At 50.3% G+C, this 25,211-nt stretch overlaps 3 protein-coding genes and 1 long non-coding RNA gene across 9 annotated transcripts in view; 2 read left to right on the top strand and 2 right to left on the bottom strand.

The window, feature by feature from the left end:
• Positions 1 to 1,676, top strand: part of SIPA1 (signal-induced proliferation-associated 1) — a 35,325-nt gene extending 33,649 nt beyond the window's left edge. For all 6 annotated transcript variants that reach the window (XM_080986193.1, XM_080986197.1, XM_080986192.1 and 3 more), the window contains one exon: positions 98 to 1,676. In XM_080986193.1, coding sequence (XP_080842319.1) covers positions 98 to 250 — 153 coding nt within the window. In that variant the 3' untranslated portion in view covers positions 251 to 1,676. The remainder of the gene's footprint in view (positions 1 to 97) is intronic.
• The window catches only part of LOC308466046, a 170,293-nt gene that overhangs the window by 136,512 nt on the left and 8,570 nt on the right, over positions 1 to 25,211 (bottom strand). The window lies entirely within an intron of this gene.
• Positions 4,603 to 6,336, bottom strand: LOC308464766 (insulinoma-associated protein 1-like). The gene has a single exon (XM_080984358.1). It carries the CDS (start codon positions 6,071 to 6,073, stop codon positions 5,216 to 5,218), a length of 858 nt encoding a protein of 285 aa, XP_080840484.1. The 5' UTR covers positions 6,074 to 6,336; the 3' UTR covers positions 4,603 to 5,215.
• The window catches only part of LTBP3 (latent transforming growth factor beta binding protein 3), a 40,482-nt gene continuing 31,875 nt past the window's right edge, over positions 16,605 to 25,211 (top strand). The window contains exon 1 of the mRNA XM_080986171.1: positions 16,605 to 16,802. Within this exon, the coding sequence (XP_080842297.1) occupies positions 16,739 to 16,802 (64 nt within the window). The 5' untranslated portion in view covers positions 16,605 to 16,738. The remainder of the gene's footprint in view (positions 16,803 to 25,211) is intronic.

The following is a 25,211-nucleotide window of genomic DNA, read 5'->3' as shown; positions in this document are numbered from 1 at the left end:
CCCCTCAGCCTCTAGATGGATTAGAACCAAGCCAGCGTAATGGGATGGAGCCCCTGATGTGTTTCTGAGTTTCCTTTCTTCCTTGTTTGTCCTCCAGGAGAAGGCTGAAAAGGCGGCGTTGCAGGCGGAAGTGCAGACCCTTCAAGAGAACACCCAGCGCTTGAAGGAAGCATCAGAGACGGCGGCAGCTCAGCTCAGCCAGGTCACACAGATGCTGGGCGGCCCCCCAACGCCTCCCCACTGCCCTTGAGGCCCTCTGACCTCATCACACCTTTGGGGGCCTAGGAGGGGGTAGCTGGTGCTCTCACTCACTCTTTACTTGGAGCACAACAGAGACTTTTGACAGGCTGTTCCAGTACAACGTGCTCCGTGCCCCCCCCCCCACTTAAGCCCTCCCTCTGCTAGCCTTTGTTGTGGCTAGTGCTACAGCTCTCACCACTGGTTGGGGGTGTTGTATATTCCCAGAATGGGGGGTGGTTGGGTGGAAGCTGAAGTTTGAGGGCCCAAAGGACACAGGGTTCAACTGGCCACCTTGGATGAGGTGGAACTCTTTGGGCCCCTGTTAGTGAACAGGTTGCACCTATCGACCAAGGCTTGCCACCCAGTTCCTTTCAGGGGCTACTGCCCCACCCCCTTCCCCAATTAATTTGTGCACCAGCCTGTAACCTTAGTTTGGAGCCATACAAGCCTCCTCTCCAGGGTGGGGTTAGGGGTGGGAATGGTTGTCTCGTTGAGCATCTTTTTTAATTTTTTAAAAAACCAAATTACGATTTTGGACCCTGGACTTTTCTTGCCACCAGCCCCCGTGGAAATGCCACCCTTGTGGTTCCATCGGACAAAATAAAATAAAATAAATTCACCAGGCAATAACTGCAGATCGCCTTTGAGGAAGGGGAGAGTGTGACATGCCCAGGTTGACGATTTTCCCTGGGCAGAGGTGTGTACAGTGGTGGTGCTGGAGGGAGAAGGATTGAGCAAACCTTCCCTCGCTGCCTCCATTCCCTCCCTCCCTCCCTCCTCCTCCCCCCAACCCATCCCAGCACTGATTTGGGACTGCACAGGGGGCTTCCTGCCTGATGGAGGCCTTGGCCCGCATGCCCGTTAACTGTGAAGTTTTTGAAAGCTGTGACACAAGCCCTGCTCCCTCCTTGCCCTGTGTGGTCCTCATTTCCACCTCTTCTTGTAACCCATCACAGATTCTTCCTAGGTGGGGGCAAGACAATCCAGCTTGCTGTTTTATCTCACCGCCTCCAGTGGTGCTACCCATTGCTCCCCCCTCCTCCAATTCTGCCAGGGGTAGCCAACGTGACGCCCTCCGGTTGTGGCGGACTCATACCTTCCCTGACTATTTGCCATGCTGACTCAGGCTGGTTGGAGCTGAGAGCCCCAGCAAGATCCAGAGGGCAGCTCGTTGGCTATCCTGATCTTGGCCCGCCCCACCTCGAGAAGCAAGAGGAGGTGGGGCACCCTTCTCCCCCTGTGCCGTTTTGTGTCTGTGTGTCCTGTACATATTTTTCCTTCCTTCCTCCTTGGACCAAGGTTAAGAGAGGCGAGGGGAGGTGGGGAATCTTGTTGTCCGTCTGTCTGCCCCACCCCAGCCTCCTGCCTGGATTTGAACTGAATGTACAGACTAGCCGTGGCCCTCCTTGTGCAATAAAGTCTTTGGTCTGCAGCCACATGCCGTGGACTTCTTTGTCGTCTTTGCTGGCAACTTTTGGGGAAACGGAGGGCCTGGAAAAACAAGGGGTGGTTGTGTGTGTGTGTGTGTGTGTACGCTGCTGGTTAAGCCGAGGGGAGGAAGTGGGGGCACGGTTTCTGTGATTCCATCTAGATGAGCTGCCCCCTCCATTTCAACTCGCTTTTCTCCTTTTGTGTCTCTGCGTTCTCCCCACCCACCCATATCCGCTGATATCAGAGCTAATGCTCTCTATAATTCCGGGTAGTTTGCTTCCGGATGGAGAACAGAAGCCACTTCCTTGCTTGTCCAGACTCGCTCCTTTTAGGAGACTTGCAGTTAGTGGTTTTGTTCCTTCCTTCCTGGCTATATAATTAAGTGGGCTAAATCTTAGGTTTGGCTGAGGACATTTCATAATCAATATAATGGACTCTGCCTGGGTGAGTCCTTCGCCCGCCCACCTGCCCTGCTCTCTGACCCCTTAAGTGTTTTCCCTTCTGCTCCCTCTACCCATTCGCTCTTCTCAGCCTACGGCTTGTTCTCTTCCTTTCTGCTTAGCCCCCCTGTCTCTCTGTTCTTTGCTCTATCTTCTTCCTGGGTCCTCTTTCTGCTATTCCTCAGTCACCTTGTCTCCCTAGCACCACTTTCTCTTTGCCAAGATCCATTCTGCCTATCTTCAGGCCCTATGAATGGGGCTCCCCACCCCCCCACCCCAGCCCTCATGCAAAATGTGTCTTTCAGTGGCTGCAGTGTGTGTTAACCTTCTGTTGTCAGCAGCTCCCTCTGAGCAGGTTTCATGTCAACACAGCAATGTGTCTGTGCGCAACCCGCAGCTTTATTTTGTGGATTGCCATTGCATCTTTTGTTTTGTTTTGTTTTGTTTTGTTTTGTTTTGTTTTGTTTTGTTTTGTTTTGTTTTGTTTTGTTTTGTTTCGTTTTGTTTCGTTTTGTTTCGTTTTGTTTTGTTTTGTTTTGTTTTGTTTTAAAGCATGCGGGCAAGGCTACTTTTCATGCACAGTAGCGCCTTTGACAAAGACCACGTTTTGTAAGTGGGAAAAGTATGCAAGATTCCAGCCTGCACAGATCTCTTTGTTGTGCCCATTAGAAGAGTCCATCAGCTGCCAAAGACTTTGCCGGTCCTTTTGCCAAAAAAAAAGTGGAGTGGCTTAAAAAGATGTGGCTTAACACACATCACCTCAGAGTGTAGCGTGAATGAAAGGGGCCAATTCAGCAGATCAAAGAAGAGGCAGCTGCTTCTGAGGTTTAGGATCCTTGCCCATTCAAGTGTGTGATGTGGTCAGCTTTCTCGGAACCTCAGCGTTTGCTTAGATGAAGTTCCACTTGTGCCCACAGAGGGCCACTCCTGAGGATGGGCTCACCTGGGCTGTGTGAGGACTGCCCTTCTCTCTATGGCACACACTATAATCATAAAGGGTCACAGCTGGCATTCTTCTATGATATATCACTGGTGAAGAATGCTTGTGGGAAAGGAACACCCTTTCGGAGAGCGTATGTATCTGTGTGAGAGAGAAGACTTTCATGCCCCTTTCACGACTTTGCCCTGAGCTTGAAGGGACAAGCTGTACATTTACAAAGTACATTCTGTTGAGGATTCGTAGCAAGCTATCAGCCTGATCCAAGCAGTAACCTTTTTGTAATGCCAGGGCTTAGCGAAGTGATAATAAACAAGAGGGTACCCCTGAGCAAGTGCAGACAGCATTCCATGCTGCTGAGTAAACACACACACACACACACAGTATTTGACATTAAAAGAAAGGAGAGAGCCAAAATAAAGGCTGTGCTCTCCCTTTCCCAAGCTCAGAGTATCCTTTGCCGTTAGAAAAGTTCAGGGGGCCATTTTTTAAAACTCTGAAATCATGACCAATTCTGAGCATATGGAGAGGGACTTTCCACCTCTTCCTCTCTCATAACTAGCAAAGGTCTTTCAAACAAGGCAGAGGAGGGAGGGACCTACTCCCCCTCCCCGCCGCCTTTTTAGGACACCATCCAGCTTGTGGGTGGTGCTACAGGGGAGGCTGGAGGTGTAGGACGACACAAATGCAACCCAATGACAGTGCATTAAACAACACAAAGAACACACACACCTGGGTTTGTGCACACAGCATTGTTCAGCAGCAAGGAGGGTGTTTCACGAGGCAGCTTAACATGGTGTAATTACTCTCAAACCATTGCTGTGCACCCAGTCTGATGGGCTAAAGGGAGCATCACCCTTTGCAGAGCAAGTTCAACAGTGCTCTGATTAACCTTACTGGACTCTGTGCTTACTGGGGTAGAATAATTTGAATGGGCTTCCCAGATTTGTGAAAGTGCTGCTCTAGAATGGACTAGGAGTTTATGGATAAGTGCATATTTCTCCTAACTCAAGCCCAGTTTACAAATGCGAGGTGGCAGAGTCCTGAGGCTCTAAGTGCTTCCAAGAATAACGCATGTGGAGTGATCGTGTTTTTGAACAATCTCCCATGCAAAGAAAAGGCTCCCTGTCAGCAGAAAAGTAGTGCATCAGCAACAGGCTTAGGCAGGAATGTTCCTCGCTAATGACTTTTTTTCTTACTTGGAGAAAAGCATTTTAAAAAAATAAAAATAAAAACTTTCCTCAATTTGCAACCAAACCTAAGGAGTACAATCTGTTTTCATTAAATGTGCCGAAGCATCAGGTATGAAGTTTTACCCATGTTCATTGATTCTGTGACATTGTGTATGGATTAACGAATCTGAAATCAAAACAGCAGATTTGTTTCTGAATGTATTCCAAACACATTTGGAAGAAAGCCACGTGGTTTCACAAGCATGTCTACCACCTCCGGCAATGAGACACCATGTGTCCAATAATGCAAAACTCTTACACAGAAAGAGAGGAGAGACAAGGCAGGTTTGCGTTTTGTTTTTTCCAAAACGCTTCTTTTACTATCACACAATCACAATCTCAAATTCCAGCTGTCGGCATTCTCACTAATACCCACTTCCTATTCCCTTGCACCCTGAAAACCACACTGGAAGATCAGTTCTTCACTGGATGATGCCTCTTGCATTTCAGTCTGTTCTTGGAGAGGCTGCACATGCCGGGAACCGCCATTCTCACTGCACAGTTTCAGCTGGAAGCTGGGAACTGAGAAAGTCGAGATTGTCTTTGTAATCTGGCGCCACAGATCTTAGTTCAGGGTCCATGCAAGAATCCGTTGTGAAGTGCAACAGAAGTTCTGCACTCTGGCTCCCAACAAATAAAACAATACATTTAGGTCCCCCGCAAAGGCCGTAGCAGCTTCAGAGTCACACTGAAAAAATCATCGAGGAAAGGTGCCAGCCTTCGGATCACACAGAAGTTCGTTTCCTGTCCTGCAGACTGCGGGTGATGGAGAACGGCCGGTGGCACAACACGGGTGCCTGGCTAGCCCTGGCTCCTCAGTCCGGACAGCTGGGGCAGGGGCCTGTGGGGCCAGGCCTTGGCAATGCTGCCCCCCCCCCGCCCCTTCTCAGCACTGTCTGAGAGGGCGCCCTCGATCCCGGTCCTGGCGGGGTTTCTTAAAAGGGTTTCTTGGGCCAAGGGGCGAGATTGCCGCGGAGGCACTGGCTTTCGGACAGCACCTGCCCTCCAGCGCTGTGCAGAGCCAAGTGCTTGCCAAGGTAGGCCCGGCGGCGGAAGCGCTTGGGGCAATGCGAGCAGCAGTAGCTCCCTTCGGCGGCGCCGGGGTGGGGCAGGGCCCCCCTGGGCGCGTTGCCCGGCTCGGGACTCTCGTTCTCCTTGGTGGTGCCCCCCGCGTGCCCGCCGCCTCCGCCCCGGGGCTTGTGCCAGCGGCGGTGGGAAGCCAGGTTGGCCGGGCAGCTGAAGGCCTTGCTGCACTCGTGGCAGCGGTACTCGACGCGGGCGATGCGGGAGCAGCAGTGTTGCGCCAGCGCCAACGGGCCCGGGTAGGACTCCTGGCACAGCTGGCACACGAAGGCGCCCAGCAGCACCACCGCCCCTCGGGCAGGGGCTGCGCCGCCACCCCCGACGGCCCTCTTCGCGGGCGCCAGGGCGCTGGGCTGCTTAGCCGACGGCGCGCAAGCCGACCCGGTGCCCAGAGCCTGCGAGGCGCACGTCGGGGCGGACGCGCCCGGCGCCGGCGATCCCGAATGGAGGCCCCCTCGCTCCAGACAGCTGCCCAGCGGCGCGGCGCTTCCCGCCAGGCGCAGGGGGCCGGGCCCTGGGGCCGGGCAGTCTGGCAGCCCCCCGGCCCGGGGCAGCTTCCTTGGGGCGGAGGAGGGCAAGGCCAAGACCCCGCCGGGGAGCAGCAGCCCCGACGGCACCCCGCCGCCATCCACCTCCTTCTGCGGGGTCCGGATCCGGTACGAAATGGGCGCTTCTCGACGCGTCCTCTTCACCAGGAACCCCCGGGGCATCTTGGGCGGCTCGAAGGAGGGCGGAGAAGGGCGCTGGCGCTTAGCCCTTGGGCACCAGGGGCCTGGCACGGCGGCGCACGTCGAGGGGGCTGCTGGCACCTGTTGCTGCTTTGCGGGCCCTGCAAGAGAAGAGGCTTCCAAACTTGGCGCAGGGGCTCTCCCGCTTGGCGCGTCCTGCTCAGGCTTTTGTTAGCCGGGGCTGCTGCTGCTGGTGGTGGTGGCGACGTCAGCGTCTCTTGCCCGTGCCCGCCGTCGTGTCTTCAGCGCGGAGCCAGCTGGCCTCTGGGAGCAAGCACGGCGGCTGCCCGGCTCTATAAAGGCCCGGGCGCCTATTGTGCTGGCTGGAAGCTGCAGATGGCTGGTGCGGGGCAGCCAATGGGCGCTGCGCTGGTTGCGTGGCTGCGGGTCCCGTGGGGGCGAGCGGCAGATGGGAGCACTGGCCCTGGCGCGTGGGCCCTGCCATTATGCAGATTGGGGGCAAGGGGTGGCACACGCCGGGCCGCCACAAAAGGGGGGTGGGCTGCGGGCTGATCCCCCAGGGAGGCTGACAGCATCAACGGGCCAGGCAGGGCGGGCGGGCGGGGGTCTGGGGGAAGGTTAACCCTTTGCTGGGCCTTTTTGGAAAGGCAAGAAAGACGAACAAGAGACAGCGGGCAAATCCCAGTTAAGCCTGCAAACCCCGTTTTTTTCATCCACTGCTAGAAGGAACGGCCGGAGAAGCGGAATCGGCTCAGTTCAGGGTGTATCAATTTATTTGGCTGGAGAGCCCAGCTCTCCTCGGTGGCTTGGAGCAAGCTCACATCAACCCTACAATTGCGATTTGACAGAGCCAGTAGGTAAAGTGCCTTTAAAACGATGCCACCTTTGGGTCAGAAACCCCATTTTCTATTTCAACTTCACTGCTTACAACCAGGAGGCAATACAACCCTTGTTGCATTCATGCCTTATCTTTATCTACATTATTCTCTCCCCCAGACATAGGAGTCAACTCCCAGGGGCTGAGGTCCCTTTGCTTTCCCAATAAAATGTTTCAGGGGGCTGCCCCCAAGTTGATGGGCATTGCCATTCAAATAGTGCATGTGTGCGCAGGAGGGGCAGCACGCTATGTGTACCTGCCCCCCCCCATATTTTATTCAAGTTGGCACCCCTGCCCCCAGACCTCTCTTTCCTATATATATAATCACACATATGCACATTCGGTCAGGCACACATGCATATATCAAAAATACGTGAGTTAGCATGACTGAAAGTTTCCCCAGTGTGAGAAGCACCTTGTGCTCCAGCATTTATTGGTTACAGAGGCTACTTTTCTCCATAGCAGAGGAAAGGGCGCTCTGCGTGTGATCAAAAGCATTTTAATAAATATATTTTATTGCAGGACATGTTTTACAGGTTGAAATGTGCCGCTGAAAGCAAGTCCTTGGGCCAAACTCAGCTGCTTGGAGTGGAACATGGTGGAGATAGGAAGCTGCTCTATACATACCTGCTCTAACAGAGAGCAGCAACTCTCCAGAGGGAAAGGGATTCACGCCCCCTCGTCACCACCAAGGGATTGAACCTGGGACCTTCTGAATGCAAAGCAGGTGCTTTGCCACTGAACCCCCAAGGAGATATTAATAAACGCAGCAATATTTGTCTGTGGGCAGCAGTGGCGGCCGTGTACCAGTCTATTGCTGTAAATGAGTGACCTCGCTTCCTGGAGGGAACTTGTAAGCGGCCGCTGAAGGTTTGTTTGTGGTCCTCCTGGGAGGGGCACGACACCTCTGTCAGTTCCCTTCTCTTGCCATCTTGGGAGGGAAGAAGCACAAAGTGCTCCTGGCAGCCTTTCAGAGCCCTCCAGCTCCCCTGCCCCTGCCATCGCCCCTGCCCAGACCAAGATACATCATCTAGGGCAGCCTACCATCCGCCACTGTCATCTGTTGGTGAGGCCAGCTCTGGCCTTCTAGCGGCCGCAGGAGGGGCAGCACGTTCTGTGTAGATTCATTCCAATATTTAGCATGCACTGCCTGCTGAATAAATGAAGGTGGCTGTAAGCATGGGGCGGGCAGGGAGGTGCTGACCTGGAGCCTCTGAGCATTGCATGTATGTAGCTGAGCCTGAAAATCCATGGGGATAGAGAACGGGGACACTGAACACTTGCACCGCTGTAGAGCTGGAGGCTGTCTTCTCCCTGCAAAAAGTGCAGTTTTCCAGTGGTACAGCCCAGCTCAGTGGTACAGCCCAGCTCTGCATGCATACAGAGGCATAGCAAGGTAAATTGGTACCGGGGTGCGAAAATTTTTTTGCCACCCCCCCCCCACTGAAATTATTAAAAAAATGAAAAATAAGATTATTGCAGTTAAAAGTGTTATTTTCTGGTTTATTTACATTGTGAGCATAAGCTCTTAAAACTCTTTCCCCCTAACTTTGAACTAGCTCCCCTCCAAAAGTTTAAAGCTAAACTGCTTGCCAATTATACAAAGATTGCAAACTAGAGGGGGAGGGGGGGAGTCAGAGCGATCTTGCCCAGTCAGGGGCTTGCGCGGTAGTGGCAAATAGATAACTCCGAAGCAATGACCCTGGCCAAGGGCACGTGGGCGCAGGACGGAGAGAACCCAAAGGCAGCTGCCCAGAAAACTTAACAGACCCACTCACAAAATACAACGGGTTTACAAAAACAATAGCAACTGTAGCCTGACTCCAGGAAAGGCACGCGAATGTAACAAAACAATGGTAGCAACGGTAGACTCACTGAAAGAACCGCACAGGAACGTAACCAGTTAAAAGTAGCAGTAGCTACACTCGCAGAAATATACGTGGATTTAGCAGAATAAAAGTAGCAGGAGCCACAGTCAAAATGAGGCGTTTAAGATAAGAGGCTTGAGACTTAAATGCTTGAAAAGCAAGGAAAGCTAAGTGGGAGCGGTGGCGGACGGGTCCGATTCCCGAGAGGAAATGCGCCGGGGGGTGGTTTGCCGTTCGCAGTTTTGGCGGCGTGATGGCAGCGGTTGGCGCTGCCCCCCAAAAGATGGAGCCGGGAGCGGCCCGCTCTCTCCGCCCCCCCCTTGCTCCGCCCCGGAATGCATAAGATCCCACTTCAATCCTTTGCATCTCTAGCTGAGGCTCCAAATAGGTTATGCACTTGATGGTCTTCCCCAATCTGCATATTTCCAGTGGGAGTTCCAGTCCACCTGGAGGGTACCAGGATGGAGAAGCAGGACAGGAGAAGCCAACAAGGTGCCCTCTAGATCACAGTTTTCCAAACTGTGCGTCGTAATACATTAGTATGTCGGCTGCAGTGTGTAGCTGTGTTGTGCAGATGCTCCCCGCACTCCTCCCGGGGCTGTGAATTACTGTGTCGCGAAATAATGCATGTTCAAAGAGTGTGTCACCATCATTAAAAGTTTGGAAAGCTTCGCGCTAGATGCCGTTGGACTCAAAGTCCCAGCACCCCTAGCCACTGGCTAAGCTTGCTGGGCCTGATGGGACTTGTAGGCTAGCAACATATTGAGGACACCATATTGGCTACCTTTTGTATAGGCAATATTTGTTTAGGTGTGCCGGTGGTACGAATCAGTATAAGGCAGCTTCCTATGTTCGGCTCTGAACCACATAAGGAAGGAATTGCAAACCCCAACTGATCCCTGTTCTAAACTCAACCTGCTTTGAGCCAGGACTACTACTTTTCATTATTTTTAGACCATCCCTCATACCATATTGGTAGGGTACCAAAACGTTTACAAAAGGGAAAAAGTACCTTGCCCTTGCTGGAACTCCTCCTTTCATGTGCACTGTCAACTCTGGCAAGTTATGATCGTGGTGAGAGTGCTTCTAAACACGCGCAGAGTGTCTTTTCTTCACTGCTGAGTGTCCACATATACATGGGGCAAGGGGATTCCAGGTTAATGGGGTGGTTTCTAAGATAGTCCTGCCGTCTTAGTGCAGAAATTAACCAGTGGATAAGGGAAGTGGAAATCTAGCCCCAGGTTCTGGGTAGAGGGGTTATAAGTTGCCCCTGTTCCTCCTGAACACCAAAGGGATGCCTCTATTAGGCTAGCCAGTCACTGCATCACCAGGGGGGAAAAGGAGAAAAGAGGATGCAGATTGCATCCCCTTTGCAAATGCTAATTTATATGCATCGATGCAGATTTAGAAACAATTGCTGTAATTTAAACAGAAATGCATCTCGTCATAGTGGGGAAGACTGTGACCAGGCAAGCTGTGTGGTGCCTGCCTCGTCTGCTGTCCAGTGTTGCTAACTGTGGATGGGCAACTTAAGAGGCATTGCCCGCTACCCTGGCTTCCCTTCTGAAGGTTCTTTATCTTTTAATTTTTTTAAAAAGCAGTTCTTATCTTTATCTGTAAGCCACTTGGAGCCCCCGTCAGGAAAAAATGTGGGGTATAGATAAATATCTAACACACACACACACACAGAGAGAGAGAGAGAGAGAGAGAGAGAGAGAGAGAGAGAGAGAGACGTACGCATATGTATATGTATATGTATGTGTATATGTATATGTATATTTAAATAGGTTTGGACCAGACAGGATTTTATCTGGAAGCTATCTTCTGGCAGTGCCAGCCCTTCAGACAGAGAACTAAAGTATTTCTTGGTAGCCCCATATCTCACCCTGCTCAGGTGCCTCCTAGATATCTCTGTCTAGGAGGCTCAATTTAGGAGGCCCACAGAATTCGACGGTGGTCCGAGAATCCTGCCTTCTCCTCTGGTTTGGAATAAGCAGCAGTCCTTCCAGTCCAATACTGGGCATCTGCCACAGCACTGTCGAAGTAGTGTTGCCTGCGTGTGCGGAGGAGCCCTCTTTGCACACACACACCCCTTTATTTGAAATGCTCCGAGGGCTTAAGCTATGCCCTTGCACACAGATTCCGTGGTACTTTGAGGTCTCAAAGGTATTACCAGGTACGCTGTTGTTGATTTTCTTTTTAATAGATGCAGTCACAATAGTGGAGCAAACCCACCGTCTCAAGAATCCTGGTAACTGTTGTTCACCCATCACAGACCTACCATTCCTGGCAGTTCCCGGGATTCTTGGGGGTGGGTGGGATATAAAATGTGCTTCAAATGTGCTCTTCCACAGTTTCTCTGTATGAAACGTCTCCGGGATTATTTTCAAAGCAGTTGTGGGGTGGTGGTTTTTTTTGGGGGGGGGGCAAACTTCTTTTAAAAATAAGCTTCCCTTGGCTACCCCCAGGTATTCATTGGGCAAGGAGGAAAGAAACCACCACCTAAACACATGTGCCCATGAGTTCGTGCGTGTGCGTGCACACACACACAGGCAGGCAGGCAGGCGGCCATGGGGTGGGGGGTGGGGGGTAGGCTTCAATTGTCCTTCCGAGTTTTTCAGCTGTGCCTTTGCTCATTGTATGCAGGAAGCGCAGTTGGTCTTGGATCTTTGCACACACTGCAGGGACAACCCGTCCGCCCCTCCTTTCTGCAACCTTGCCCCCTGCTCCCTAGGGGTGGGGGCAGGCCAGGCCAGGCCTCCTGGCACATTGAGATTTGCGGCATCCCTTCCCCCCGCCCCCCAAGAACACAAGGGAGTGTGTCTGAAAAGCACAGACACGCGCCTGCCTTGACCTCCCTAACCCCCATCTCCATAAAGCTGCAAGGCCCCCTTGCAGATGCCAGACAATGGGCCCCCCTCCCCAGCGCAGCACCACCACCACCGAGGAGCTGTCTGTGGTTAACCCGTTAGGGTCCGGATCCGCGAGGAAGGGGAAGGAAGCCGCTGCTGGCGAAGTGGATAAAGAAGGGGGATGTGTAAGACGTGCCTGGTTTATAGGAAGCCTAAAGTTAAAAGGGCGACGAGTCAATCTAGCTCTCTTCCTGGGGCGAGTTGCGGCAGCTTCTGTGAGCAGCTTGTCCCTCTGCAAAAAATGCCCTTTGAGGTTTCCTTCTCACACTGAACCTCAGATTTCTGATTGGGGTATACCCAATACAGGTGAGCAGAACAGCCCTCTCCCAGGTTATGCAGCCTCCCCAGGCCTCTTGAAGCTGCCCTTTTCTTCCACCCAATCAGCCTTCTTTCTTTCTTTCTTTCTTTCTTTCTTTCTTTCTTTCTTTCTTTCTTTCTTTCTTTCTTTCCTTCTTTCCTTCTTTCCTTCCTTCCTTTTTGCCTCCTCATTTTACTGGCTTTTGAACATGCCTCCCCCCCTTATCTATCCAAGTAGTTATTGGATAATCATCATCATCATTATTTTTAAAGAAAACTCTTCTCCTGGTTATGTGGCTTGAGGATAAGAAGCTTTGCGGGGGGGGGGGGTGAGTGCCTTCTGCTCTGTGTCTGTGTGTAGCACACTAATGTCAGAAAGTAATTGCTTTCACTTGCTTTCTGGAACAGTAGGTCTATTTTTCTGTTGTACAGTACAGTGGTACCTCGGGTTAAGTACTTAATTCGTTCCAGAGGTCCGTTCTTAACCTGAAACTGTTCTTAACCTGAAGCACCACTTTAGCTAATGGGGCCTCCTGCTGCTGCCGTGCCGCCGGAGCACGATTTCTGTTCTCATCCTGAAGCAAAGTTCTTAACCTGAAGCACTATTTCTGGGTTAGCCGAGTGTGTAACCTGAAGCGTATGTAACCCGAGGTACCACTGTACTTAAAAACAAACAAAGCATACCTCTCTGCATACTTATTTAAGGGGAATCCCATCACATCCAGTGGTGTCTTCCTTCTGAGTAGGGCTGCATAGGACAAAGGAACTGGAGATAGCTATGATGAAAATTTAAACATGGCAGTCTTTATTTCATATTAGTCAGGCTAGGACACTTTTGCATTTGGCCCAACTCATCATCGGTCCTGGCTATGACCTCTTAACCATCTTGTGTGCCAACTTACAAGACTAATTTGGACTGCAATTCCGTAAATACTTAGCAGGGAATACGTCTGGGGCTTACTTCTGAATAATATACAGCTTCTTTGGCATGAACCCACATTAGAAATGGTGATAGCCGAGACGCCCTTCTGAAACAAAGTAAGGCACTTTGATGCTAAGTATTAATTGAATTGCAATGACTGCTGCCGTTATGAACTGTTGTTTAGTGGTCTGTTGTTGTTTTAATGGATTGTGTTTTTCTAAAATAAATGAATAAAACTGCAGTGTTTAAGTGTCCACTGTTTCTTCACGAAGAGAGAACCAGGATTTGGCCACCCCCGCCATGACTTCTTAGTAAGCCCTACCGATTCCAGGGGGCACCAGATACCACTGGGCTTATTGGTGTTTAGTAATATTTGGATGTATTTACAAATATGCAGAAAATATTGTGCTTACCTTAAGGTACATGGTGTTACAAAGTCATCTGCTCTCTAGGGCAGATGACCCCAACCTGATACCCTCCAGATGTTTTGAACATACACCTCTTTCTCACAATGGCTTCTAATATCCCTGACCTTTGTCTACACAGTACTAGCTAGGGTTGATGGGAGTTGTAGTCTTCCCAGGTTGGGGGAGGCTGCTCTAGGGAGAGGAAACTAGCCCCGCCTCCCACTACTAAGATGTAACTTAGTTTATGGAGCACAAACAGCTTCAAACCTCTCTCCCTGTCTATCCTGTAGTAGTCTCACTCAAGCTGCAGTCTGGAGAGGAAAGTTTGCTCCTTTCCCAAAACATCTCTCACCTCCTAGGGGAACTTCCAGCTATTTCTGAGTCATTTTGCAGAGGAACTCAGGGCCCATCAACACCCCAGCTTAATGTGGACCCCTCCGTCCTTTTTTAATTCCCAATTGTCCATATAACTGGCACTGGAGACAGCTGCTGTCTCCAACTTTCTCCTGCTAAATCCGGAGTTTCCCCATCGTTGGAAAATCAAAAAATGAAATCTGCTCCACTTTAAAAGTGCTCCTACTAGTTTTCCATGGGTGACCTTCTCTCCCCTTCCTTTTTTTTAAAGTGGGTGTTTTTGAGGTGGTGCAGATTCTGCAGAGTTGCTTGAAACAGCAAACAGTGGAAAAGGGAGAATGGACATGGAAACTTCGGTTAAAATCTCATCCAAATATAAACTGCTCAGGGATGGGCTGCCAGTGGACAAACTGAGATTATGCAAAGTTTGGATTTTGTGGGCAAGTTTGGATGGGCCTTTGGTCATGTTACTAGGAAGCAGCCCAAAAGAGCCAAGAGTTTTGAGACATTTACCTGATGTTGGTCAACAAACACTTAGCAATTAAATGACTTAGTCTTTCAAGATGCTGGAAGATATATTTTTTTTGTTCTTGAAGAAGCAGGAGACCTTTGGAGGGTAGCAGGTGGTAGAGCTGAATAAATGACATTCACAGCCAGAGATGCATTAGGCTATCAGAGTGGAGAAAGAAGCCCATGGAGGCACTGAGTGATGGGCTTACTTGTGAGTCACCTTCACCACTTGACTCTCCAGCCTTGGTTGACCTTATTTAAATTGGAACAATGAGGACATTGAAAGGCACCTACACACATACTTTCATATATAGTGGTACCTCTGGTTACGTACTTAATTCGTTCCAGAGGTCCGTTCTTAACCTGAAACTGTTCTTAACCTGAAGCACCACTTTAGCTAATGGGGCCTCCTGCTGCTGCTGTGCTGGCGCCGTGCGATTTCTGTTCTCATCCTGAAGCAAAGTTCTTAACCCAAGGTACTATTTCTGGGTTAGCAGAGTCTGTAACCTGAAGCGTATGTAACCTGAAGCATATGTAACCCGAGTACCACTGTACTTAAGAGTGGTTCCTTAACCATGCTGCCCAAAATGGCAGCATGCAGGAAACACCAATGGTCACTTTCCCTAAGTTATCAGCCTCTCTTTTGTGACTGGGCCTAAGACTTCAGTCAGGCCATAGATCTATCTGGGCCAACATGATGTTCTCACAGTGGTTAACCAAATATGGGAAGCCCACAAGCAGCCCGGGAGCGCCATGATATTCTCATGTTCCCTAGCCTATGGTATTCAGAGGCAGGTTGCTTCTGATCCCATTGGTAACCTTCTCTCTTCAATGATTTTGTCCAATCCCCTTCAAAAGCCATCCAAGATGGTGGCCATCACAACTTCTTCTGGCAGGAAGTTCTGTAATTCATCTATGTGCTGGCTGTTTCCAGGACACCTGTCCACACACAAAAAAAGAGAGAGAAAAGACTCATTCTATCCAAGAGTCATGAAAAATTAAATTAACCCCTCCAAAAAACATTCCTAAACTGAATGAGCCTTGAGGAAGAAGACATTCTGTGAAGCTTTTTCCACAACATCTGCTGTCAAAACTTTCTGGAAACAACTGAAGGCATTTTTGTTTCCAGAAAACTTTTCCAGGTGGATAAGGTCTCATTCTTAGGTGTTTGTTTTCTCTTGTTTCTAAAAACCTCTATACAGCAGTTAAAAATATTGTTTTAAATATTATTTATTCATTGTTTGTTTGTTTGTTTACATTTACATTGCACCTTTTCTCCAAGGAACTCAAGGTAGTGTAGATGGTTCTCTCCCTCCCTCATTTAATCCCCACAGGAACCCTGTGAGGTAGGTCAGGCTGAGAGGTGGTGGCTGGCCCAAGGTCACTCAGTCAGCCGGCTGGGGCTGATGGTAGCTGTGGTCCAAAACACCCAGAGGGCACCAAGTTGGAGAATGCTGCTCTAACCACTAAACCACGCTGGTATAATGCCTTCACTGTTTTACGACATTTTAGTTGCTTTTTATGGTATGTTTGCAAATCAGCTTGAGAAAAATCGACCTGCGGAAGGCGACTCTCAAACAAATGGATAAAATGAAAGACGGTGCCGGATGACTGCCTTCACTTCCAGATGAAGTCAGCCCACCCTGCTGCGTCTGGGGACCCTCCTGCGTAGTCTGTGGAACAGGGCTCTGGACTTCTGCCACAATCGCGGGTTCGATCCCCACTACGGGCCACCTGCATATTCCTGGACTAGACTAGACTTCCAACTCCACGATTCTACGAGTTCATGGATCCTACGACTCTATAGAAGTCCTACTGCTGGCGCCGCTGCCTGGCTCCTTGGCCAACCTGCCCTCCTCCTCCTCCTCCTCTGATGTTCCTTCCTTTCTTCCTTCCTTCCCTCTTTCCCGCGCCCCCTGTCGGCCCGTCCCGTCGCGGTTCCCTTCTCCGGCCGGGACCCGCCTCTCCTCTCTTCTCCTGCCGCCGGCTCCGCGGCTCTTGGCGGCGCTCCCAGATTCCTGCCCCCGGCCGGAGATTGGCTGCGAGGCGAGCGGAGCGGGCCCGTCGGGGCGCGCGTTGCTCTCCAGCCTTGGCAGCGGCGGTCGGGAAAGCGAGCCGCCTCCGCTCCGCTTCGCCCCTCCTCTCCTCCTCCTGCTGCTGCTGCTCCTCCTGGGCTCGCCTCCCCTCCGCTCCAGCGGCTCCCTCGGCCGCCTCGCGCGCAGCTTTCCGCGGGGCGCCCCGTAGGGGCCAGGCGAGAGGCGCGCCGCGCTCCTCCGCGCCGGGCTTGGCCTGCGGGCCGCGGGATGCCAAGATGCCCTGGCGGGGGCTCGCCGTGCTGTGGGTGCTGGCGCTGGGCTGGCCGGGCGCCGCCGCCGCCGCCGCTTCTGCCGCCGCCGCCGCCGCCTCGTCGTCGTCGGCGGGCCCCTCGGAGCGGACGGCGCTGGCGCGGGAGCGCTTCAAGGTGGTCTTCGCCCCGCTCATCTGCAAGCGGACGTGCCTGAAGGGCCAGTGCCGCGACAGCTGCAAGCCGGGCAGCAACATGACCCTCATCGGAGAGAACGGGCACTCCATGGACACCCTCACGGGCTCCGGCTTCCGCGTGGGTGAGATGGGCCAACTCTCCCCCCCCCCCCACTCCAAGCAGGGCGGGAGAGGTGCCAGGGAAAGGCTGGGGAGGGGGCCCTTGGGGAGTTGTTGTTCCGGAGTAAGTCACCCACTTTCAAGTGAAGGGTTAACGCTCCCTTCATTTGCCCCAGATGTTGCTCAGGCGAAGGAGCCATCCCCTCCTTTGCAGAAGTGCGTTCCTGGAAGTGCTCACGGGGCTCTGATGCTCTCTGGTCAATCCCAGTGCAGGAGGCAACTCACCCCTAGTGTCAGGATCCAAGCCCAGGTTAACCCGGGAAAGTGGGTTGGTGGCATAATCAGGCAAGTTGGATGCTTTTCCCAAGAAGAGATGCACTTCCTACGGTTTGTTTTTCAACATCGAGGCCAAAAGGCCTTGCCCACTTGAGGACACTTAACTTTTACGCACTTTTCCAGATAGCATCTAGCAACACACATACACACACCACTGCCGTTGCCCCTCCCTCCCTCTGTTCTCTCTCTCTCTCTATTTTTCTCTCTCCCCCGCCACCCCATTCTTTCCTCAACTGCTTTTGGCTGGTGGAAAACCTTACCTCATGTCCCAGCCCATCTCTGGGGCCCTGGCTGCCTCAGAGTTGTTGCAGCAGCAGCAGATCAGAACCGTTAGCCAAGCAAATACACATGCGGATCCAGAGGCTGCCTCGCCAAGACAAACGTGCGTGAAGAGGCTATGAAAACACTTGCTAGGTAGGGATAAACAGGAGCCCAAATGGCCTAGATAGGATTTAGTTTTTGGCCCAAGGTCTCTAATGGCTATTGCCCAGAATTTGTTTTCTGTGTGCCAGTCGGAGGTGCCACACAGGGCTGCTTTAAAACGGTGGGCCACAACAACCGCTCTTTAGAAACTAAGCTGACTGCGGAGAAGGCAGGACAAGTCAGCAACTGAGCTACACAAAACTCTGCCACTTTCAGGCCAAGATTTGGGGCAGAGGGACTTGCTGCAACCTAGGAAGAGTCCTACTTCATACCACAATTTATATAGCTGCTCCATAACTCAAACTCGTGGGTGGCCCATGAGGAGCAGGAGGAGAAAGGAACCACAATTAAGGCACAACATAAAACAATTGATATACAGGCTTTTTTTAAGTATGAGGGCCAGGTTGTAAATGGTCAGGGCTAAGTCCTATTTATTCACAGTGGCCAACCGAGATGTTCCAAAGTGAGTCTGCAAGCAGGACATGGGTGCAACAGCAACACTCTCCCCATTTGCAATTCCCAGAACTGGTGTTCAGAGGAGAGGCCTGTGCCTTAAGCAGTGGAGGTGGAACATAGCCATTGTGGCCACTGTAGCCACCAATAGACTGATCCTCCATTAATTTGTCTAATTCTCTTCTAAAGCCCTCCAAGTTGGTGACCCTAACTACCTCTTGTTGGAGTGGATACCATAGATTTAACTGTGTGCTGTGTGATAATATACTTTCCTTTTGTCTGTCCTTAATCTTCCAACATTCACCTTCCTCGGATGGCTCCTGAGTTCTAGTATTACAGTATATGAGAGAGAGAAAGAGAGAGAAAGAGAGAGAGAGAGAGAGAGAGAGAGGAAGTGATGGGTCTGTAAATGGCTGTTAGGCATGATGTGATAAGAATTTTAAACAACAATGACAAGTGAGGCCTGCAGCAAAGTGTTGCAGCATGCTCCTTTTCAGGGTTCCCACCGTGCTTCCTCTTCTAGAATATTCTGTTTCATCTGCCTGCTTTCCTGGTTTTCTGTTTCCTTCATGTCCCCTCCTCAAAACCGTCCATCATTCCACCACCACTACGATTTTTCCTTTTCGTCCTTTTGCAAACTTACATACTTAATGGTAGTTTTTGATGACACAGACATCCTGAAATTGGCAAGCCGATAACACCAGAACACCACCACTAGCCTCCTAATTTGTCTAGCCCTATTTTGAAGTGGATAAGCTGGTGGTACTTGGGCAAAGAAGGGGAAACCATAAGGCAGGGGAATTGACGCCCAGGTGAATGGTTCAGTGACAGAGCACCTGCTTTGCACGCAGAAGGTTGGATCTCTTGCAAAGGGTCAAGTAGAAAGCGTTGGGGAAGACCCTTCTCTGCCCAAGAACCTGGAGAGCTGCTGCTAGTCAGAGCAGACAATACTGGCTTCCTAGGCATTTTCAGTCTGAGGGTTTAAGAGGGTTCTAGCCCTGGCATTCAAGTTGGCATGTGTGGTTTCAAGCCGCCACGAGTCCCTGAACTTCTCTTTATGCAAACCATAGGAGTCAACTCCTAGGGACTGAGGTCTCTTTGCCCCCCCCCTAAAATATTTGGGGGGCTGCCCCACCCCATTCCCAAAGTTGATGGGCACTGCCATTCCTAGGCAGGCAGGCTTTGCTGACAGCAGCCTTCTCCTTTGCTGCAAAGATTTCTTTACCAGCTGGACTGGTATCTGACTGCCAAAAATCTCTCCCCCTTTTAAATCGCCTAGGGCAAAAAGCAGGGTCTCTTGGAGAGGACTCTCCTTGGCAAGCGTAATCTTTGTTCAGGAGTGGAAGAGGGGAGCGGTGGAAGGGAACGTCCTTCAGCTAATGGAATCCAGAGGTGGAAACTTTGGCCTGTGAACCCATCTCGCTAGCCAAGAGCTGGAGAGGTGGGGCCTCTGGGAGTATGCAGAGAGCGAGGGCTCCGAATCAGTCCAAGTCCTGTTCTGGTCTAGCCCAGAAGCGGCACCCCCTCTTCCCCCTTCTACATTCCGAACCTTCCCTCCTTCCCTCCATCCTGAGCATTTTGGATTTGGAGTCCTGTTTCCTTCCTAGATTGCCTTCCCACCACCCCCATGTTTTGTTTTTCTTCACACAAAGGCTCAAGATACCCAATATGAGCCAAAAACTGCAGCGTTTGTTGACTTTCTGCAGCTTGGGAAGGAGGCCGGCCAGCGTGGGAAGGAGCCTTCCTGGCTTGGTTGATTACTCTCTGCAGAGGGGTCCCTCCCTATAACCTCTCCAAACTGGGATACCCGAACTTTTAGGACAGCCACTTCCCCAGAAGGCATTGCCTTAGCTAGGACCGCACATTCTTAAAAAGGCTAGATAAGTATTTCAGAGCTTTTCCTGACCCTTTCAGATTTCCTTATCTTCAAGGGGAAGGACTGTAGGCCAATGTTAGGGCACCTGCTTTGTGTGCAGAAGGTGCAGTATTTGGTCCTGGCATCACCGGGTAGGGCTGGGAGAAGGCTCCCTGTCCAAAACTCTAGAGAGATGCTGCCAGTCAGAGTGGACAAGACTGAACCTATAGGCTGATGGTCTGACTATGTATATGGCAACTTCCAATGTGGCTAATATAGGCCATGGACTCAGACCTCACTAGGTAGTTTTAAGAGCATTCAGTCGACCCACATTTTCCAGGACTGAGTCCTGCATTTGCAGAACTCAGAAGCTCACAGCTAAATGTGTTAACCAATTCCAGTGAGAAATATTGTGTCTAAGCTGAAACTGGGAAATGTGGAGTCTCTTCATTGGGTGGGGTGTATGTCCTGGATTTGGAATAGCTATTATTATTACTACAGTGGTACCTCGGGTTACAAACACTTCAGGTTACAGACTCCGCTAACCCGGAAGTAGTACCTAGGGTTAAGAACTTTACCTCAGGATGAGAACAGAAATCGCGTGCCAGTGGCGCAGCGGCAGCAGAAGGCCCCTTTAGCTAAAGTAGTACCTCAGGTTAAGAACGGTTTCAGGTTAAGAATGGACCTCTGGAACGATTTAAGTTCGTAACCAGAGGTACCACTGTATTATTATTATTATTATTATTATTATTATTATTATTATTATTTACCTGCCCTTCACCAGCAGGTTCCAGAGCAGGAAACTTAAAATCATAAACAGTTGAAATAGATCCCAATCACCGGAATGGATTGGGTTCTGGAAACGCACATCTCAGGGGCCAAAGGCCGAGGTTAAGAAGTGTGCCTTTCCACCTAGGGCGGCTGCTGTCCTGCTGAACTTCAGCCCTTCCCAAAAACAGGCCTGTGTCATTTTTGCTCTTCTGGCTCAGTAAAAGGCAGCTTCCTCCTCTGTGTCTGTGTCTGTGTCTGTGTCTCACTTTCTCGCTCTCGTCTGTTGCTGCTCTATAGCCAGCTCCCTCTCTTAACAGCTCTCCCCTTTTCCTTCTCCCCAATCATAACCTGCCATATCCTGAAGGTGTGTGGGGGGGTGCCTTGGCACATTCCCAGAGCGTGGGCAGGGGCAAGCTAAGGGCACTTTGCATCCGTGGCCAGGTCAGCCTCTTGGAGGACTGGAGCCTCCCAGTTTCCCACTTCCGTTCTGCAGCTGCCTCCACACCATAAAGCTTTGTCATTTCACCATCGCGTTTGGCTGGGGCCTCGTTCTTCTGGGCCCAACCCCTTGTTTTCTCTCTGCCTCTGATATTGCTCAGAGGCTGCTCAATCACCTTTTTCTCCCAGGGACCGTGGGCAACTAGAACCCTGGTTATAGGGGCCTATGAGACGGGCAGATGAGGGGTTTCATGGGATGTGCTTTGTGATGAACTCCTGCACATAGCCACGCTTGCATATACCCTCCAACATGTCCACGCCCAAAACCAGGACGTGCTCCTGGGTGAGTCACATGACCCACGTGGGATTACAGCCGCGAAAACAGGGTTTTTTGGGGGTGAAATTGCTGCATTCAACATTGCCACCGTGCTCTCGCGCGAGAAAACAGGATGTCCCGGTTTTCCCAGGATAGTTGAGGTGTATGCTATTGGAGACAGTGTGCTGCTGGGCATGTGCAGAGTGCCTTTCTTGCCATATTCAAAGCTGTGGGGCTTGCGGGCAGATTTTCTAGACCTGTGGGTGTGGGTTGAAAGTGTATTTACTGAGTGCTTTTATATCCCACTTTTTTTATCCAGGGAGCTTAAAGGAATGTGCATAGTTCCTTGCAGCAACCCTGTGGGATAGGTTAGGTTGAGAGCCTATGACTGGCCCAAGGTCATCCAGTGAGTGTCATGACTTGAGCCCTGGTCTCTGACCACTGCACCACCACTAAGCTCCAGCACCCCTCATTTCTTAGAAGAAGCTGCAACCGAGTTGGACTGGCGGCCTGACTCTTTGTAAGGGAGCTTCCAATGTTCCTAACTTCTGAGTATAGAAAGGAAAAAGTTCTTCTCCCTCTTTAGGACTAATGGGAGGTTTCAAAAATTTAGATTCAGTTAGCAATGGGAAGCAGTTTGATGTATTATATGGCATTCCCTGTCAAGGTTGCTGCTTAACTAAATAATGTTTGGAAGGTCAGGTTGTGAAAAAAAGACAGAATATCCTGTTGAGAAAAAGCCATTTTAGTTCATTTTCAGCAAATGCTGTATGTTTGCGGCTCTGTTCGATGGGGCCAACACAGGTAACCAGGCTGGGGAAAGCTGCATTATAGGTGTGTGTGTGTAAAAGGTAAAGGGACCCCTGACCATTTGGTCCAGTCGTGACCGACTCTGGGGCACACACTCAATTTCACCTGAAATGACTGTAAAGTTTTTATTAGAGTAAGAAATATGCACAAATGTAAGATGGGTAACACCCAACTTTACCACAGTACCTGTGAAAAGGTCACAGGTTTGATCTCTGGCATCACCAGGTAAGACTGGGAATGTGCCCCGTCTATAACCCTGGGGAATTTCTGCCAGTCAGTGCTTGAAATACCAAGCTCAATAGACCAATGACTCACAAGGCAGCTCCTTTCATTTTCCAGTGAAAGGAGTTTTGATATTTGATATGAAACTTCCTGAAAGTCTGGGTTTGCCTAATCTGGGGTGTGTTCAGACTCCCTCCTCTCCCCATTTCATACAATACTGGCTTTGTGGCTGTTTCCAGAACTTCAGAAGAAATGTCAGAATTCCCAGGTTTGACTCTAGGCCCACGCTTTGTAAATTGCACACATCTGCGGCTTCTCCTGATTTTATGGGATGTATTGTATTGTTGTAGACATTCAGCAGACAACCCAGCTTCTGAGTCAAGGAGTTACTCATGTTTATATATCCCAACCTGTCCTGTTTCCCCCTTTGGGGCTTCTCCAACCCAGGTCCCCCCCCCCCCATTTTGAGAACTTCCTTGTGGCTTGTGCCCCCACAGTCCCTGAATTGTTGGCTATGCTGCCTGGGGATGATGGGGGTTGGAGTCCAACAACATCTGGAGGGCCACAGGGTTATTATATTTTTAGATATGCTGTAAGCCAACCAAAGTGGTTGGGGAAACCCAGCCAGATGGGTGGGGTAATCACCACCACCACCATCATCTTGCTAGATCAGTCCAGTGGCCAATAATCTAGCATCCTGTTCTCACAGTGGCTAACCAGGTCATAGACTCACAGAATTGGACCACAAGATGCTTGTGGGAAGCCTGAAAGCAGGACCTGAGCTCAACAACAGCACACGTCTCCTGTGGCTTCCAGCAACTGGTCTTCAGAAGCACCACTGCCTCTTTCTGTGGAGACGACACTAGTAGCCAGAAGTGGTGATAGCAGAGATATTAGAGTGGTATGCCTCTGAATACCAGTTACTGACTTGCACACCTTTTGTTTGTTTGTTCACATATTTTTAATTAAATTTGACCACTTATGCTGCATGTTAATAATACAAACACAAATGTGTTAAAGCTGTAGCATGGCAGAAAGTATGCTATGTTTGTTTGCTTTAAACAAACTAATAATAATAAATAAATATGTGCACTCCACCCCCGAGACCACTCCATTGTAACTATCCAACCTCCCAAAATTTCGACACCTCTTGTGATGATGGTTTGGCCCCTTTCCATTTTAAGATTTTAAGATTTTAACTTAGTTTTGATTATTCAACCAGTGTACAACATGTTAAGAGAATTGAATGACACGAGGTAAAAAAATAATAATGGATCACTTGATATGGAATGACCCAAAATAGGAATTAAGGGTGGTTGTTTTCTTAGGACGGTGGGGTTTGTGTGTGCTGTGTCCTGTTAGCGTTGTGGTGGATAGGAAATGCTCTGTGGGGTGGGGTAGGGGGACCCAAAACGGGGAGGTTGAGGAGAGTCAGTCAGCGGGGCAGTGAGAATTGTCCCCATTTTCATCTGAGGAATGTCGGAGGGTACGGACTCGTCGATGGGGAGAGTACCGTCCCGCTTAGGTCCTGCTTGAGGGCTGTCTGTCTGGCCGCTGTGAGATCTGGATGCTGTACAGTGGTACCTCGGGTTACATACGCTTCAGGTTACAGACTCCGCTAACCCAGAAATAGTGCTTCAGGTTAAGAACTTGCTTCAGGATGAGAACAGAAATCGTGCTCTGGCGGTGCGGCAGCAGCAGGAGGCCCCATTAGCTAAAGTGGTGCTTCAGGTTAAGAACATTTTCAGGTTAAGTACGGACCTCCAGAATGAATTAAGTACTTAACCCGAGGTACCACTGTAATAGATGGGCCTTACCCACCCATATTCTTATCTGCCTGACTTATATGTTATAGGAAGAAGCTCCAAAGGGCATGTGCCACCACATTAAAGCCCCGATTCCTACATTGTACAGAACAGACTTCCTGGCAAAGTGATATCTGCAGGAGGCCAACTTTAGGCCACAGTGTGTGACAGGTTGGACTTAAGGCAGCCAAGGAATTTCCACACACCCTCCCCAGGGGGGATAAAAAAACCGTCCCTCACCGATCTTTCCCTGCTGGGTTGGCCCTTCCATAGCTGGGCACCATGCCCTGCTCTTTTATTTGTTTTTGTGAATGGAGGGTGGCGTTTGGGCAGGACCAGCCTGCAGCTGCTGACTGTTGTCTGGGGATGAGTGTGTGTGCGTTGGAGAGGGCATGTTTGCCAGCTTCCCAGCTGCTGACTCAGCACTCGGAATTCAAAGAGGCTGAAATGTTGTTCTCTCAATCCTGGTAGCTAGAAATGTCTTTCTCCCGGCTCTTTGTCCAAAGGTTTGTTTTCTGGGAAAGGGGGCACCCTGGGAGCTGGGGACTCATTCGATGAAGAAGTGGCAGACATGTTTTTAAAAATTAAGTTCCTGACAGGCACTTGTGGAACATAATACCGTACACATACATAAACACACACCCTCCAAAGTAGAGTGTACCTTCCAACATTTATCCGATGAATTTTTTATTATTTATACCTCACCTACTGGACTGGGTTGCCCCAGCTATTCTGGGCAGCTTCTAACATACAGTATTTTTCCATGTATAAGACTATATTTCCCCCCCAATTTTTTTAAGTTTAAAATTGGGGGTCGTCTTATAGACAGAATGTTGCAATTATTTATTTTCTAATTTTGGGCCCCAAAAATAGGGGTCATCTTATACACGGAAAAATATAGACTATAAAAACATAATTAAACATTTTAAAAATTTCCTATAACAGGGCTGCCTTCAGATGTGTTCTAAAGGTTGTATAGTTATCTCCTTGGCTTGCGGGGTGG

Source organism: Podarcis pityusensis (genome assembly GCF_964106645.2).
Source record: "Podarcis pityusensis genome assembly, chromosome: 16".
In the NCBI taxonomy this organism is placed as follows: domain Eukaryota; kingdom Metazoa; phylum Chordata; class Lepidosauria; order Squamata; family Lacertidae; genus Podarcis; species Podarcis pityusensis.
This window is presented reverse-complemented; position numbering and strand designations above follow the sequence as displayed.

Coding starts and splice junctions, on each gene's coding strand:
- LOC308464766 (XM_080984358.1), bottom strand. CDS start 6,073: ATGCCCCGGGGGTTCCTGGTGAAGAGGACGCGTCGAGAAGCGCCCATT.